Source organism: Mytilus californianus, unplaced genomic scaffold (assembly GCF_021869535.1).
Source record: "Mytilus californianus isolate M0D057914Y unplaced genomic scaffold, xbMytCali1.0.p SCAF_2, whole genome shotgun sequence".
Taxonomy (NCBI): domain Eukaryota; kingdom Metazoa; phylum Mollusca; class Bivalvia; order Mytilida; family Mytilidae; genus Mytilus; species Mytilus californianus.
This window is the reverse complement of record NW_026262668.1, coordinates 107,708,931-107,722,686: the sequence shown is the minus strand read 5'-3', so window position 1 is coordinate 107,722,686 and position 13,756 is coordinate 107,708,931. Positions and strand designations below refer to the sequence as shown.

The 13,756-nt window shown below is 32.3% G+C and overlaps 1 protein-coding gene across 1 annotated transcript in view; it reads left to right on the top strand.

Moving 5' to 3' along the window:
* Nucleotides 1-13,390, top strand: part of LOC127730687 (ceramide synthase 6-like) — a 90,546-nt gene extending 77,156 nt beyond the window's left edge. The window contains exon 10 of the mRNA XM_052239211.1: nt 7,062-13,390. Within this exon, the coding sequence (XP_052095171.1) occupies nt 7,062-7,274 (213 nt within the window). The 3' untranslated portion in view covers nt 7,275-13,390. The remainder of the gene's footprint in view (nt 1-7,061) is intronic.
* Nucleotides 13,391-13,756: the final 366 nt, after the last annotated feature.

The following is a 13,756-nucleotide window of genomic DNA, read 5'->3' as shown; positions in this document are numbered from 1 at the left end:
TTCTTAGAAGAGAGTGCATACTTCCAGTGAGGGAGGTTGTGGTTTAAATCTCTGACTGAGTCCAACTTAAGCTTTGAAAATTGGTATTTGCTACTTCTCTGCTATATAATCATATGGCATTTATGAGTTTTTGAGAGCAAAGACTAGTCAGCCCAGAGTCAAAAAGCGAGACATAGGTATGCTGTTTCCGGCGTCCACGGCGTTGGCAGCCTCAACAATGTATTAGTTTGTGATTAGGTCTAGTTTGTGGTGAACCACAAGTTGTCGGTCAATCATATTTGGTATACAGTTGTATTAGCATTGGCACATCTCATTTCCATGGAGATTATTTGCTTAGGTAACATGTATTAGTTTGTGATTAGGTCAGTTCAAAGGGAACCATTAGTGGTAGGCCAATGTTAATTGGTACTCAGTTGTATAAGCATTAGCACATCTCATTTCAATGGGATATTTGGCTCCATCCCCTCAGTCATGGCCTATTGACTTTGAAACTTTTGCTTAGCTTACATGTATTAGTTTGTGATTAGGTCAGTTTATGGGGAACCATTAGTGGTAGGTCAATGATATTTGGTATGCAGTTGTATAAGCATTGGCATATCTCATTTCCATGGAGATTATTTGGCTCAGCCACCTTAGTCATGGTCTATTGACTTTCATAATTTTGCTTAGTTAACATGTATTAGTTTGTGATTAGGTCAGTTCAAGGGGAACCATTAGTGGTAGGCCAATGTTAATTGGTACTCAGTTGTATAAGCATTAGCACATCTCATTTCAATGGAGAATATTTGGCCCCATCCCCTCAGTCATGGCCTATTGACTTTGAAACTTTTGCTTAGTTTACATGTATTACTATTAGTTTGTGATAAGATCAGTTTAAGATGAACTGCTAATGTTAAGTCAATGATATTTGGTATGCAAATTTATTAGCATTTGTAAGTATCGTTTTCATGGAGATTATATAGCTCCACCCATCTTCATGGTTCATTGACTTTGAAACATTTACATAGTTTACAAGTTAATGTTTGTGTTTAGGTTTGTTTAAAGGGAACAACTTATAATAAGTCAATGATATTTGGTATGCAGTTGTATTAGCATTGGCGCATCTCATTTACATGGAGATGGTTTAGCCATGTACCTCAGTCATGGTTCATTGACTGTGAATATTAGCATAACTTGTTAAGTATTACCATTTTAATTTCAACATTTACATAATCAAAATTACAAAAAAGCAAGACATTATATTATAATCTCTGTGATAACAGTATTTTGGTTATTTGGTGCAGGCTATAGAAGACAGAGAGAAAATTTAAATTGCAAAAATAATAAGGAAGATAAGACCTACCATTATAAGTCTAATGACCCAAGTCTTCAGTCAACTTATAATTACAGGAGTTATTGCTCAATTGGTGATTTTTGACCAATTTTAGTGTTTTTACCCAAGACTGTATCTGAAAAAATAATAAATAGACTGAAACTTTGAACCACAAAATATGATGAGTAACACAAGATCTACAAATAAGTCAATATAAATGAAATGTCAATTTAACTCCTTGCAGGGATTTTTGTGCCTAAATTTCAATTCAAACCTATTTTTATGCCCCCGCCGTACTGGAGGGGCATTGAGTTTACCTTTGTCCATATGTCCGTATGTCCCGAAATTGGTTTCCGTTCTCTTACAACAGTTTTGATGTAACACATATTTTATTGTTGCATTGTATCTTTTGTATTCAATAATGCCAGGTGAGTGATACATTCTTGTGGATATTGTGCTGGTGTTTTATATGTTTTAGTGTATTGAATATTAACAAATCTAATACCGTACATGAGTTTTGTTTCAACTGATTTTTTTTTTTTACTAATTATGACCCTTTAACTTTCTAAAGAGGTGTGCTAAGGGGCTTATTGACCAAATGATAATTTTTACCATATGAGTAGATTTTTTGCGTAAGGATCATTGATAAGTATGTGGAAAGTTTGAATCATAAGGAATATAAAATATTATGAAAGTTGACGAAAATTTTGAGGCAGAAAATTAGCATACATTTGATTTTCTTCAAATTAAACAAAAAATGCATATTTTGACACATATTTGTGAGTCAGAAATATTGATAGAAAAACAAAAGATATGGAATATCCATCCATGACACAAAATCAGTACATGCACAGCAAAAAACACACAAAAAGCAAAGGAACAGCACTTTTATTGCTGTTCTTCATCTCAAAGTCACAGGGAGGCCTTCAACACAGAGCAAAAAAACTCTCACCTCACTGCAACTTTAAGACGGCCACTAGCATGCATGTTAATTAATACAAAATAGATTTTGACATGAGTGGTGTTGTTCATATAGAAAAACATCATGGTAAATTGTTAAGTTGGTATTTGCATATATCTATGATTTTTTTTACAACAATGCCTTTATTATTATGTCATGGATTGTAAACCATATGGTTTTTATACAACCGCAAAAAATTTGCGATCATATATTGCTATCATGTCGTCGTCATCCGAAGACATTTGGTTTCCAGACAATAACTTTAGTATAAGTGAATGGATCTCTATGAAATTGTACCACAAGGTTCCATACCACACACAGACGGTTTGGGAAGATTTTGTGGGTTGTGGCTTTAATCGTTAAGAAACTAGAGGCCAAATAGGGACCAAAAACAAGACTTTTCTAATACTGTCTAAGCTGGTTCTAACATAAATTATTTCTGATCTATATAAAGAAACAACAAATACTGATATGGTAGGAGATACACACCAAACAAGTATTATTATATTTATTTGTAAACAGATTTACTAAGTATTGTGCAACAGCAAAGTATTGCACAACAGAAAGAAATCTTCAATTGAAAATAAATACAAATCTTTTAACCAATTTCAATGAGGATTAATTTAAAGTCTTGAATTGTTTGAGGTTTTAACCATGTACTACTATATTGGATATTTGGACATTTTTAAATAGGTCTACATTGAGGTCCAAAGGGTCCAAAATTAGACTTTGTTTGATTTCATCAAAAACTGAATTCTGGTGGTTCTATGATATGCAGAATCTAACTGTGCATTTGGATTTTTAATGTGGGCCCTTTTTTCAAATTCGTCCATATTGCTGACCAAAGGGTCCAAAATTAAACTTTGTTTGAATTCATGGTTTTTTTTTTATATGCTGAAAATAACCATGGAATTAGATTTTGGATATTGTAGATTAAATGTCCCATTTCAAATTTTTAAGTTATCTGACCACATTTATTCTGTATCAGAAAACAACAATGTGTCAAATCTTTAAATTTTAATCACTATTCAAATTCAGAGCTGTATCAAGCTTGAATATTGTGTTTGTACTTGCCCCAACTGTTAAGAGTCCGACCTCTGCAGTCGTATCCAGCTGCTCCAGGTGGAGAGCATTTTTTTTTGTTGGTATAACCTCAACTTTAGAATAGCCAAAAAAAGGGAAATCTTTAATAACCAGTAATGTTCAAATTTCAGTGTAAAATTTCAGCTTATTAAGGCCCCACCTAATGGCAGGTCACCCTATTGTGAACAGTCTGTCCGTCCGTCTGTAACAAGGTGTGTCCGCTCTAGAGAAATGTTATAATTTCATACTTTATACTTGACATGTATATTAACCAACACCAGAGGGTGTGTCATAATGTTTGTACAACTTCCTAGGTCAAAGGTCAAGATCAAAAACTTTGGTTTCAGTTGACAACCCCATGTCCTACGGTAAAGATCTTGTCCGCTCTATATCTTGAGAACCGTTATGATTTCAAAGTTTATACTTGACATGTATATTAACCAACACCAGAGGGTGTGTCATAATGTATGTACAACTTCCTAGGTCAAAGGTCAAGGTCAAAAACTTTGGTTTCAGTTGACAACCCCATGTCCTATGGTAAAGATTGTGTCCGCTCTATATCTTGAGAACCGTAATGAAATCAAAGTTTATACTTGACATGTATATTAACCAACACCAGAGGGTGTGTCATAATGTATGTACAACTTCCTAGGTCAAAGGTCAAGGTCAAAAACTTTGGTTTCAGTTGACAACCCCATGTCCTATGGTAAAGATACAAATTTTTTACCACACCTTATTCACAGCGGGGCCCACAAAGATGGCATCCCATCTCAATGATGTCTAGTTAATTCGGTTATATCACCTCCAACTTTGACACAGTCAGAATTTTTTTAACGTAAACCTTCCTCAGGCATGCCAAGACCAAAAGCCTAAAAACAAATAACATAACAATATTATTGCCTAATAAGTGTATGTAGTTGTAAATATTATATAAGTTTAGATAGGATGAAACATTTGACCAAAATTAATATGAATCCCTTGTTCATAATTTTTAATGAGGTTTTAAAAAGGTTATGGCATTTTGACCTGCGTTACCAATGGCAAAAGCAGGTCTAGAAACTGCTCCACTCAGTCTGTCATTCCATCCATCTGAAAGATCTTGTGTAGAAAACTTTTTGGTCAAAGTTTTCTTGGCTTCTGTGCAAGGGAATGATTTTATATATGTCTCCAGCTTAATTTTGTTGAGTTATAGGGTATACAGTAAGCAAATATAAAATCTGCCGTGCAAACTCCTCCTGTTTACTGATAGCTGTAAATTTTACAGTGCTCATTCAAATTTTTCATCAAAGATTTCTTGCCTTCAGTGAAAGGAAATGATCATTTATGCTTCAGTATACATGTTACCTCAATCAATTGTATGCAGATATGCAGGTCCAAGCATGGTATTGTTTAATTTAACATTGCAATTAACATAGAAAATTTTAGTGATAGCTTAAGTTAGGTTTGTTTTAGTTTGTATTTGCATGAATTCCTTCCAACGACAAAACAGGGAATTATATAGTCTCAATTTTTTTATATGGATAGCTAGGTATTACAGCTTGAATTGATTTTCACTCCAATTAACCTACTTGTTATGGAACATTGGCCTTTTGACAGAAACTTCATGAATAGTGTTCCTATCTTGACTTCCTCTATGCTTCTGCTGCTAAATAACCAAGGCATGTAGTTGTATTCTAATGTTCATCAATCCACCATTAGTTGGCTAGACTTTTTTCAGTGCCTCCAAAAACTGACCTTGGATGCTTTTCTCTATGCATTTACACTGGTTTGTATGAAAAAAATCTGATATCCATGATCTGTTAGCACATCACTGACAGGTGGTTGCACAATAATGCAATATTTCCTGTAAAGATTTCATTTTCCCCCTGGATGAGGTGTAGGGGGACATAAAAATACCAGAGATCTTTCTGTCTGTCTGGTCTTGTAAACAAAATTTCGTGTACAATTCTTGCCAAATTTTTCGGCTGTTTCCTGGCTCTAAGTTTTCATTTGTGGAAGGACCCGGAGATATCAACTGACCTTCAGCAGGAATAAGGACAATCCTATAATATAGTCAATTAAGATTAAAGTCGACAAGGATTTGAACTCAAAGCCTCAGTGTTGACAGGATAGTGATACAGTAGGTGAACTACTTAGACCACTTGGCCACTGAGGCCCCTTTAGAAAATCTGTGCCGATAACCTATTTTTCAAGGAGTTTTGACCCTTGGAAATATAAATTTTATCAAAAATTGCATAGTTAATGTTTTTCCATGAATCATGTCTCTTTGAAATGTCAATTAATTTGAACATTGCATTGTAAGCACTCACACATCCTTAACCTAATTTTCAGGATCCACTGAATTTCTTACTTGTTATGAGTAATAGGATAACCATATCCTTGCAAGGTCTACATGTTAGACAGGGTTCTCTTGACCTCAGCTTCATATGATGGATCAGTGATCAACATTATGTTTTTGTAGTTGTTTTAGTAAGATTGTAAGGTGTACATGTCCATCTAGCTGGGTTTATATGATATTGTCCTCATTTTCATGGTTCATTGGTCAACATTAAGTTTTTATGGTTAGGTCCATATCTCAGATACTGCAAAATGACAACAGTATTTGGCATATAGAATAATTGTAAGGTGCACATGCACTTCTAGCAATGTTCATCTGACCTTGACCTCGTATGCATGGTTCCATAGCCAACTCCAGTTTTTGTGGTTAGGTCCTTTTCTCAGATACCATACAGGTACAGATGCAATAGGTCAACTATAATTACCATACAGGTACAGATGCAATAGGTCAACTATAATTACCATACAGGTACAGATGCAATAGGTCAACTATAATTACCATACAGGTACAGATGCAATAGGTCAACTATAATTACCATACAGGTACAGATGCAATAGGTCAACTATAATTACCATACAGGTACAGATGCAATAGGTCAACTGTAATTGCATCTGTACCTGTATGGTATCTGAGAAAAAGACCTAACCACAAAAACTTGAGTTGCAATAGGTCAACTATAATTGGTATATAGAATGTTTGTAAAGTGTTAATGTCCATCTGGTAGGGTTCATAATTTTTAGGAAGGTCAACCTTATATTTTTTTGTTAAGTAATTTTCTCAAATACTTTTAAGCATTTAGTCAACTTTATTTGGTGTATGGAATGATTGTAAAGAGTACATGTTAGTGTGGTAGGTTTTATCTGACCTTGACCTCATTTACATATATCATTTATAAATTCAGTTTATGTGATACTTGTAGTAAAACCTTTATCTTAAAGACGCTAATATAAATTCAATCATGATCCTTAAAGCAGGCGTGACAAGCATAGGGTGAACTCTTGTGATATAAATGTCACTTTGTTATTCCAAATCCCAAAGTTGTCCAGACATTTCTCATTATGACTAGATGATTTAAAGGAATGATTTGTGTCCCCCACCACACTGTAACAGTCTCTGTTGTCTGTCCTTAACAATCTACTCTTCTAAGAACAGTTACTTGAAAGATGTCATATTTATTTGTCATCATTTGCACTTTACCATTATTGTATTCTGCTGTTTACAGTGTTCAGTGGTTTAGATCTGACAAATTGACAATCTGACCATTTCAGAAGATGCTCTTAATATGATATAGACCAATTTAGTCAAGCTAGTTATAGATATGAGCAGATAGTTTATATTTTTATTCTGATTATTATTTTTATTTACAGGAAATCACAGATATACGGAGCTCTACAGAAGAAGAAGTAAGCGAAGAAGCTGAAGCTGATAGTAATGATACAGCTTCCTCTAATCATATAGCCAATCATCATGATGGCAAAAAAGCTTTGAAACTTTTGTCAAGAAATACAACTTCAAAGGCATCAGTTGATGACTGTTTACCCACCGACCAATCATCAGCCTGTAATCATCATGATAAATGATACTCAGTGCCTAAACAAAGGTTGTGAAAAACCTTGTCAATGACTCCATAACATCATAACTAATAAGAGTCTGAACGTCAGGTTTATATAATTCCAGCTGGAGAAAATCCCATGTTTTGATTGTAGAATATCCAACGACAAATTTTGTATATAATGATAATGAGATTGCAACATTGTAAATATCTTCAGTTCAGTCATTTGAAGCACTAATGTCATTTAATTTATGAAGCATTGTCTTTTATTATTTAAAAGAATGTAAAGAAAATATTTTGTATCATGATGTATACTGTTGCATGTTGCCTTAATGCTTATTTACTTTCAGCATTACTCTTTTAGTAAATTATTTATTCTTTAAAACAAAATGGGTAAAGAATTTGAAAAAAAGAATCCTAAAATGTTTGATACGATTAAGTGAAACACGTGGTCACACAAGTCTATTATGGTTCACCTAGTTAATAGAGCCAGTATGAGTTATAAACTTTAATTTGTGACCATCATGTATTAACATTTAGAATTTTTCCTCTAAAATTTCTGTTTCATTTGAAACATAAATTGGCACAAATAATAAGAAGTGTATTTTTATGCCCCCGCCGCAGCGGAGGGACTATTAAGTTTTACCCTTGTCCATCTGTACGTCCGTATGTACGAACGTCCCAAAGCTGGTTTCCATTCTCTAACTTTAGTTTGCCTTAACCAAATGTTATGAAACTTATACACAATGCTTATTACCACAAAACACAGATCAAGTTTGAAAATGGGTAGCGTCACTTGTACTATTCTTGAGTTATGCCCTTTATAAACATAAAAATTGCTGAATTTTTCCTTTCTGTTCTCTGACTTTAGTTTGCCTCAACCAAATATTATGACACCTATACACAATGCTTATTACCACATAATACAGATCAAGTTTGAAATTGGGTGGCGTCACTTTTACTGTTCTTAATTTAAGCCCCTTTATATAAGCATAAAAATTGCTGATTTTTTTTCGTTTCCGTTTTCTAACTTTAGTTTGCCTCAACCAAATGTTATGAAACTTATACACAATACTTATTACCACAAAACTCAGATCAAGTACAAATTAGGGTAGCGTCACTTTGACCGTTCTTCAGTTATATCCCTTTATAACTTTATTAGATATGCAAGTGGGGGCATCATCTGTGTCCCATGGACACATTCCCCATTTATTTAAATCTCTTACCATGTTCCACTTTCACCAAGATTAGCACAGCCTGTATCAAGATCAAAGATTTCTTACTAACAAGATTAATGCATGGCTGTTTTGGGGCACATAGATACACCCATTATACACTGTTGTAAGAAACAAAATTTTAAAGACTGAAACAACAAGGTAAAACAGATTTAATTTTTTTAGGAATAATGACTTTGAGATCTTGTACAATAAATCCTTTTGATTTGACATCATTAGGCAAGGTAGGCAATACAGGCTCACACGAACCTCTTATCTTGATTTAGATTTTATACATTTTTGATAAATTATTTTATTTTTATAGACCACAAAATCTTTGCAGTCATCTAATGGTATTATGACGTTGTCTCCGTCATTGTCCTTGTCCAAAGACATTTGGTTTTAAGGCAATAACTTAAGTTTAAGTGTATGGATCTTAATGAAATTGTACCACAAGGTTCCATACCATAACAGGAAGGTTGGGACTGATTTTGGGGTTATTGTCCTAATTGTTTAGGAATTGGGGGCCAAAAACAAGCATTTTTCTTGTTTCAGGACAATAACTTGTGTATAAGTGTATGGATCTCTATGAAATTGTACCACAAGGTTCCATATCTCAACAGGTAGGTTGGGATTGATTTTGGGGGTTATGGCCTAACCATTTAGGAATTAGGGGCCAAAAAACTAGGATTTTCATGTTTCCAAACAATAGCTTCAGTATAAGTCTATGGATCTCTCTGATATTGTACAATACCATAAAAGAAAGATTGAGATTGATTTTGGGGGTTATGGCCCTAACCGTTTAGAAAAAAGGGGCCAAAAAACAATACTTAATATTTTGTATAAATTGCTTATTTCTTGACCATTTTCAATTGGGATTAATTTATAGTCTTGAATTCTTGGGGTTCTTTAATTTGCTGAATCTAACCATGTATTTAGATTTTGGATATTGGACTATAATAGGTAAAAGTTCAATATCAAAATTTTCAGTTCTTTGGCCACACTAATTCTGTGTCAGAAACCTATGCTGTGTCAAATATTTAATCCCAATCAAAATTCAGAGCTGTATCAAGCTTGAATGTAGTGTCCATATTGTCCCAACTGTTCAGGGTTTGACCTCTGCGGTCGTATCAAGCTGTGCCCATCGGAGGATTTTATTTTCTTTGATATGTTATTACTTTATTTATTAGATCTTTGCATACTTATAGGGGGAACTGTTGCAGTTTTTAAAACAAAAAATCCTGAAGACACAGTACTACCTCATGTTAAGTTGTCGTCTCCACAAACATCTTTTTTTACCATAAAAGCAGACTCATAAATACAACTTATTTTTGTGAGAAAAAAATTGAATTTGCTAAATGAGCTTTGATAAAAAAAGTTAAGATTTAAGTTAGTCTTTAGTCAGATTTTATTTATCATACCTAAAGAAAAGCCCAGACTAAATTAAAAAAGTAAAGCCTAAAACAAATTTGAGGAATGGCAAAAGAATTTATAGAAATTCATTTTCTGAAGGAATTATTTATTTTTCATAGATTAAGAGGACACATGTTGCTGTTTTTAAATTTATGAAGACTTAATTGTAAGTTCTAAGATCATTATTTTTAGTATTTGCTTTGTTTCACAATAACAATGATATTTTCCACTATATTTCATAATAGTTAAACCACTTTATGAGACATGACTTTTTTTATTTTAGATAATGAATATATTGATCAAAATTATTTTTCTTTTCACTGTATGAAGTTTTTGTTAACAGTCAATTAATTATCTATTTATGTTTGGATAAAATTCTCTTTGGCCATTATCATACCTTTATACATATATATATACATGTACATGTATAAACTATTAAAAAAATTGAAAATAATGAAATATTGACTGACATTTTTAAGTGTTTTTTTTTTTTAGAAAATCAATATGAGGGAAATGAAAGCATATAGGAAACTAACAGGCTTCAGTCGCCATAAACAAGGACGACTTTTAACATTGAAAACTTTATCAACAAGATGGCACAGTCACTTTTTAACACAATTTACAATTATACTGCTGCAAGAAAATAGTACCAGCATTATGCGACTGGGCATTGATAAGACTGTGGGCATCATAAATGTCTGTTCTTGCATCCAATTCTTAATCAAATGTTCTTTGTTGCTTGGACACAAGTAAGCCTTGTATTAAGATTTAAGGTCATAACACCATTTAGCAAATAAAATCTTAAAAGTCCCATAGAACATGAGCATAAAAGTTTTGAATGTTATGAGCTTAATGAAAAACTGATGTGTGGTCATGATTTAGCATAAATACAACTAAATTCTTAGAAAGAAATCCTATTATAGAACTTGTCTAAAAAACAAATGCAGTTTTCATTGGAATTGATATTTTGTTTAGCTATATAATGCATCTATTGAACTTGATACAACATTATTGTTTTCATCTTTTTTTATTTTGATAATCATTCATAATAATTATTGTTTTAACACTGATGCATCATCTGTGCTATGATTTCAAAAGTTGCCATTATTTATTTGTTACCATTTTAGTATCTCTAAGGTTCTTGGTAGTGTTAACACAGAACTGGTCTTTGGTGTATACTTGTAACATATATGACTAATATTAAATAATTATTAGAGGTTAACAGTAAATCAGTTAATAGTAGTAATGCCCTATTTTTTTATTTCATATTAATTTTTCAAGTGAAAAAGACCTGAACAAGATGCAATGGAAAAATAAGCCTTACTTGTTAGGAAAAGATTGTATGTTTATAAAGTCTAAACATTTGTTGCAGTTTTGATAGGTTTTCTAGTAAATTGGTTTTTATTATTTTATTGATTTTCACTGTTATTGCTGTGAATTTAAATAAATTTTTAAAAGTAATTTTTTTCAATGAAAAGAAGAAAAAATATCAAAAAGGCAAAAATGATAATAATATGTTGCATTATATATGGTGCAAATGTATATGCACAAAAGATTCAGTAGTTCTATATATTATGGATTGTAAAACTGTATTTTAATCTACCGGTGTTCAGTAGAAGAGGATACCTATTGAAATTTCAACTTCTATAGCGTTTTATTGCATGGCATCTAAGGCAGATAGGACAACATGTAGACTCATATGACTACTGATAACACATGGAATGGCAATTTGTAGTCAGATAAGGGGTTTTGGGTGGAAAGTCTTAGCAAAGATACTTATTTAATGGTATATGGTATAAACAGGGTAGTTGGTTTAGGAGGATATGAACAATTCAGTTTTGAAATAAATTTGGTCCTTCAGAAACACATTGATAAATAATTACTAAGATGCAACAACATAGTTCAGCAAAGTTTCGACATGGCCTGTCTGTCACACTGAGTTGACATTAGTCAGAAACCCAGTATGGTATATCAGTGTTTTCTGTAGTATAACATAGATCTGTAACATTTGGACATGTTTGAATTGTTAGGGTGAGGTCTATATCTCAAAGATCCAAAATGGTTACACTTTGATAGTGGGTCATTCATCTCTAGCAGATGTTGTATTAATGTAAGTTGTATGAATTTAGTTGATCACTGACTGTGAAAATGTAGGCTCTCATAGTATGATATTATATTTGTGGTGTGGCAGGTGGTTTTGTAATATGTAAATTTATTTACTATTTTTTTTTAAAGATAAGATTATAATGAATTAGTAGACCAACTTTTTATACTGGTGGGAAGATGGAGTTAGGAAAATTTTATGTTGCATTATTGTACTAGTAGTGTTACCACTTGTTTCATCCTGCTGTTAAGCCAGATAAGTTATATGGTGAAACATTGAGAAAACTTGACATATTGTTGTAACACCATTATTATAAGTTATTTGGGTTATGATGCTGTTGTTATCATTGTCATTCTATAAACTATTAATCTCTGTGCAATTATTAATTATATTAAAGATAATTATATTTCACAAAGGTATTTCATCTAAAAAGTTATCTGTATTAGATTGACAAACAAAGTGGTATTTTAATGTAAGTATTGGATGAATAATGCATTTATTATATGAGATGCAACTTGAATCAATTTGCATTATCATCTTTTCACCAGAAAAATCCAAGGTAAATGCATTTTGATAGGTATATTAAATACATAGGCAAAGTATATGTTGTAAGTGGAAAAGTTTACTACAATACACTAAATATTTCCTGTTTCCAAAGTTTACCAAAGTCATGTCATCATTTTTATAATGCGATGTTCATTCAGTGATCGTATGATCAGTACGGATGCCTTTTATGATATTAACAGCTTTCAGATGCCCACTATCTGGCAGACTTACTATTGTACAGTATTATCCTACACAGATGTGTTGTTTTAATATTTAATTGTTATTGTTGTGTTCTAAGTTCGTAAAATAAGTGTAGGACATTTTAAACCTTGTTGTACTAATTGTTGTTATTTATCTGCTTGTTGACAATATATATTCAGAAAGTTAAATGCTCAGTTCACTTATTTTCTGCAATTTTTATCCATTCATTGCCATTTGTTTACACTACAAGCTTTTTTTTAAACAGATAGTCATTAAGTTAACCCACCTGTTGTAAATATTTCTATTGTGATTTGTAACTAATGTCACATTCCCACATTACTTTAGTCTGGTTCCAGAATTCACAGTCGGACATGGATCCAGTTCAACATATAATTGATATGTAGAACTCAGTGGATTCTAATGATGATTTGTGTTCTGGTTCAGAGTTCATACAGTTATTTTAGTATGCTGGACATATATTGACCCTGTCATCTGCATATGTTTATTTTTCTTCATAGTACATTGTGCATAATGTTGTACTGAGAATATTTATATTTGCTCATCAGCATTTTTTATGTATAAATTATGTTTCAATTCAGGGTTTATATATTTTGGTTGATATAAACATATATAGTACATCATATATAATTAAAAGGTAAAATTTGCTGTATAATTATTCAATATGTTCATCTATGTAATTCTCCTGTTTGGCACTTCAAATTGGATATTTTCTTTTATTTATATGGAACATAATAGTCATAATGTGTAATATTGGTGTTGCTTTTCTGCATAATCATAGTGAACAACACCTACTGTCAACTTTTTTAATAAGTTGCGTTTCAGAATGAACAATTGACATGTAACAGACAGAGGCATTAGCATCCATGGATCTCATTTTATGCATGAAGTACAGGATTACACCCCTCCATCCATTCATGTTCCGATAACTAAAATTGTCATTTTGTTCAAATGTGAAGTTTTCTAATTAGGCATATTTATGAAGAAGAATTAACAATAACATGAAGCTCAGTC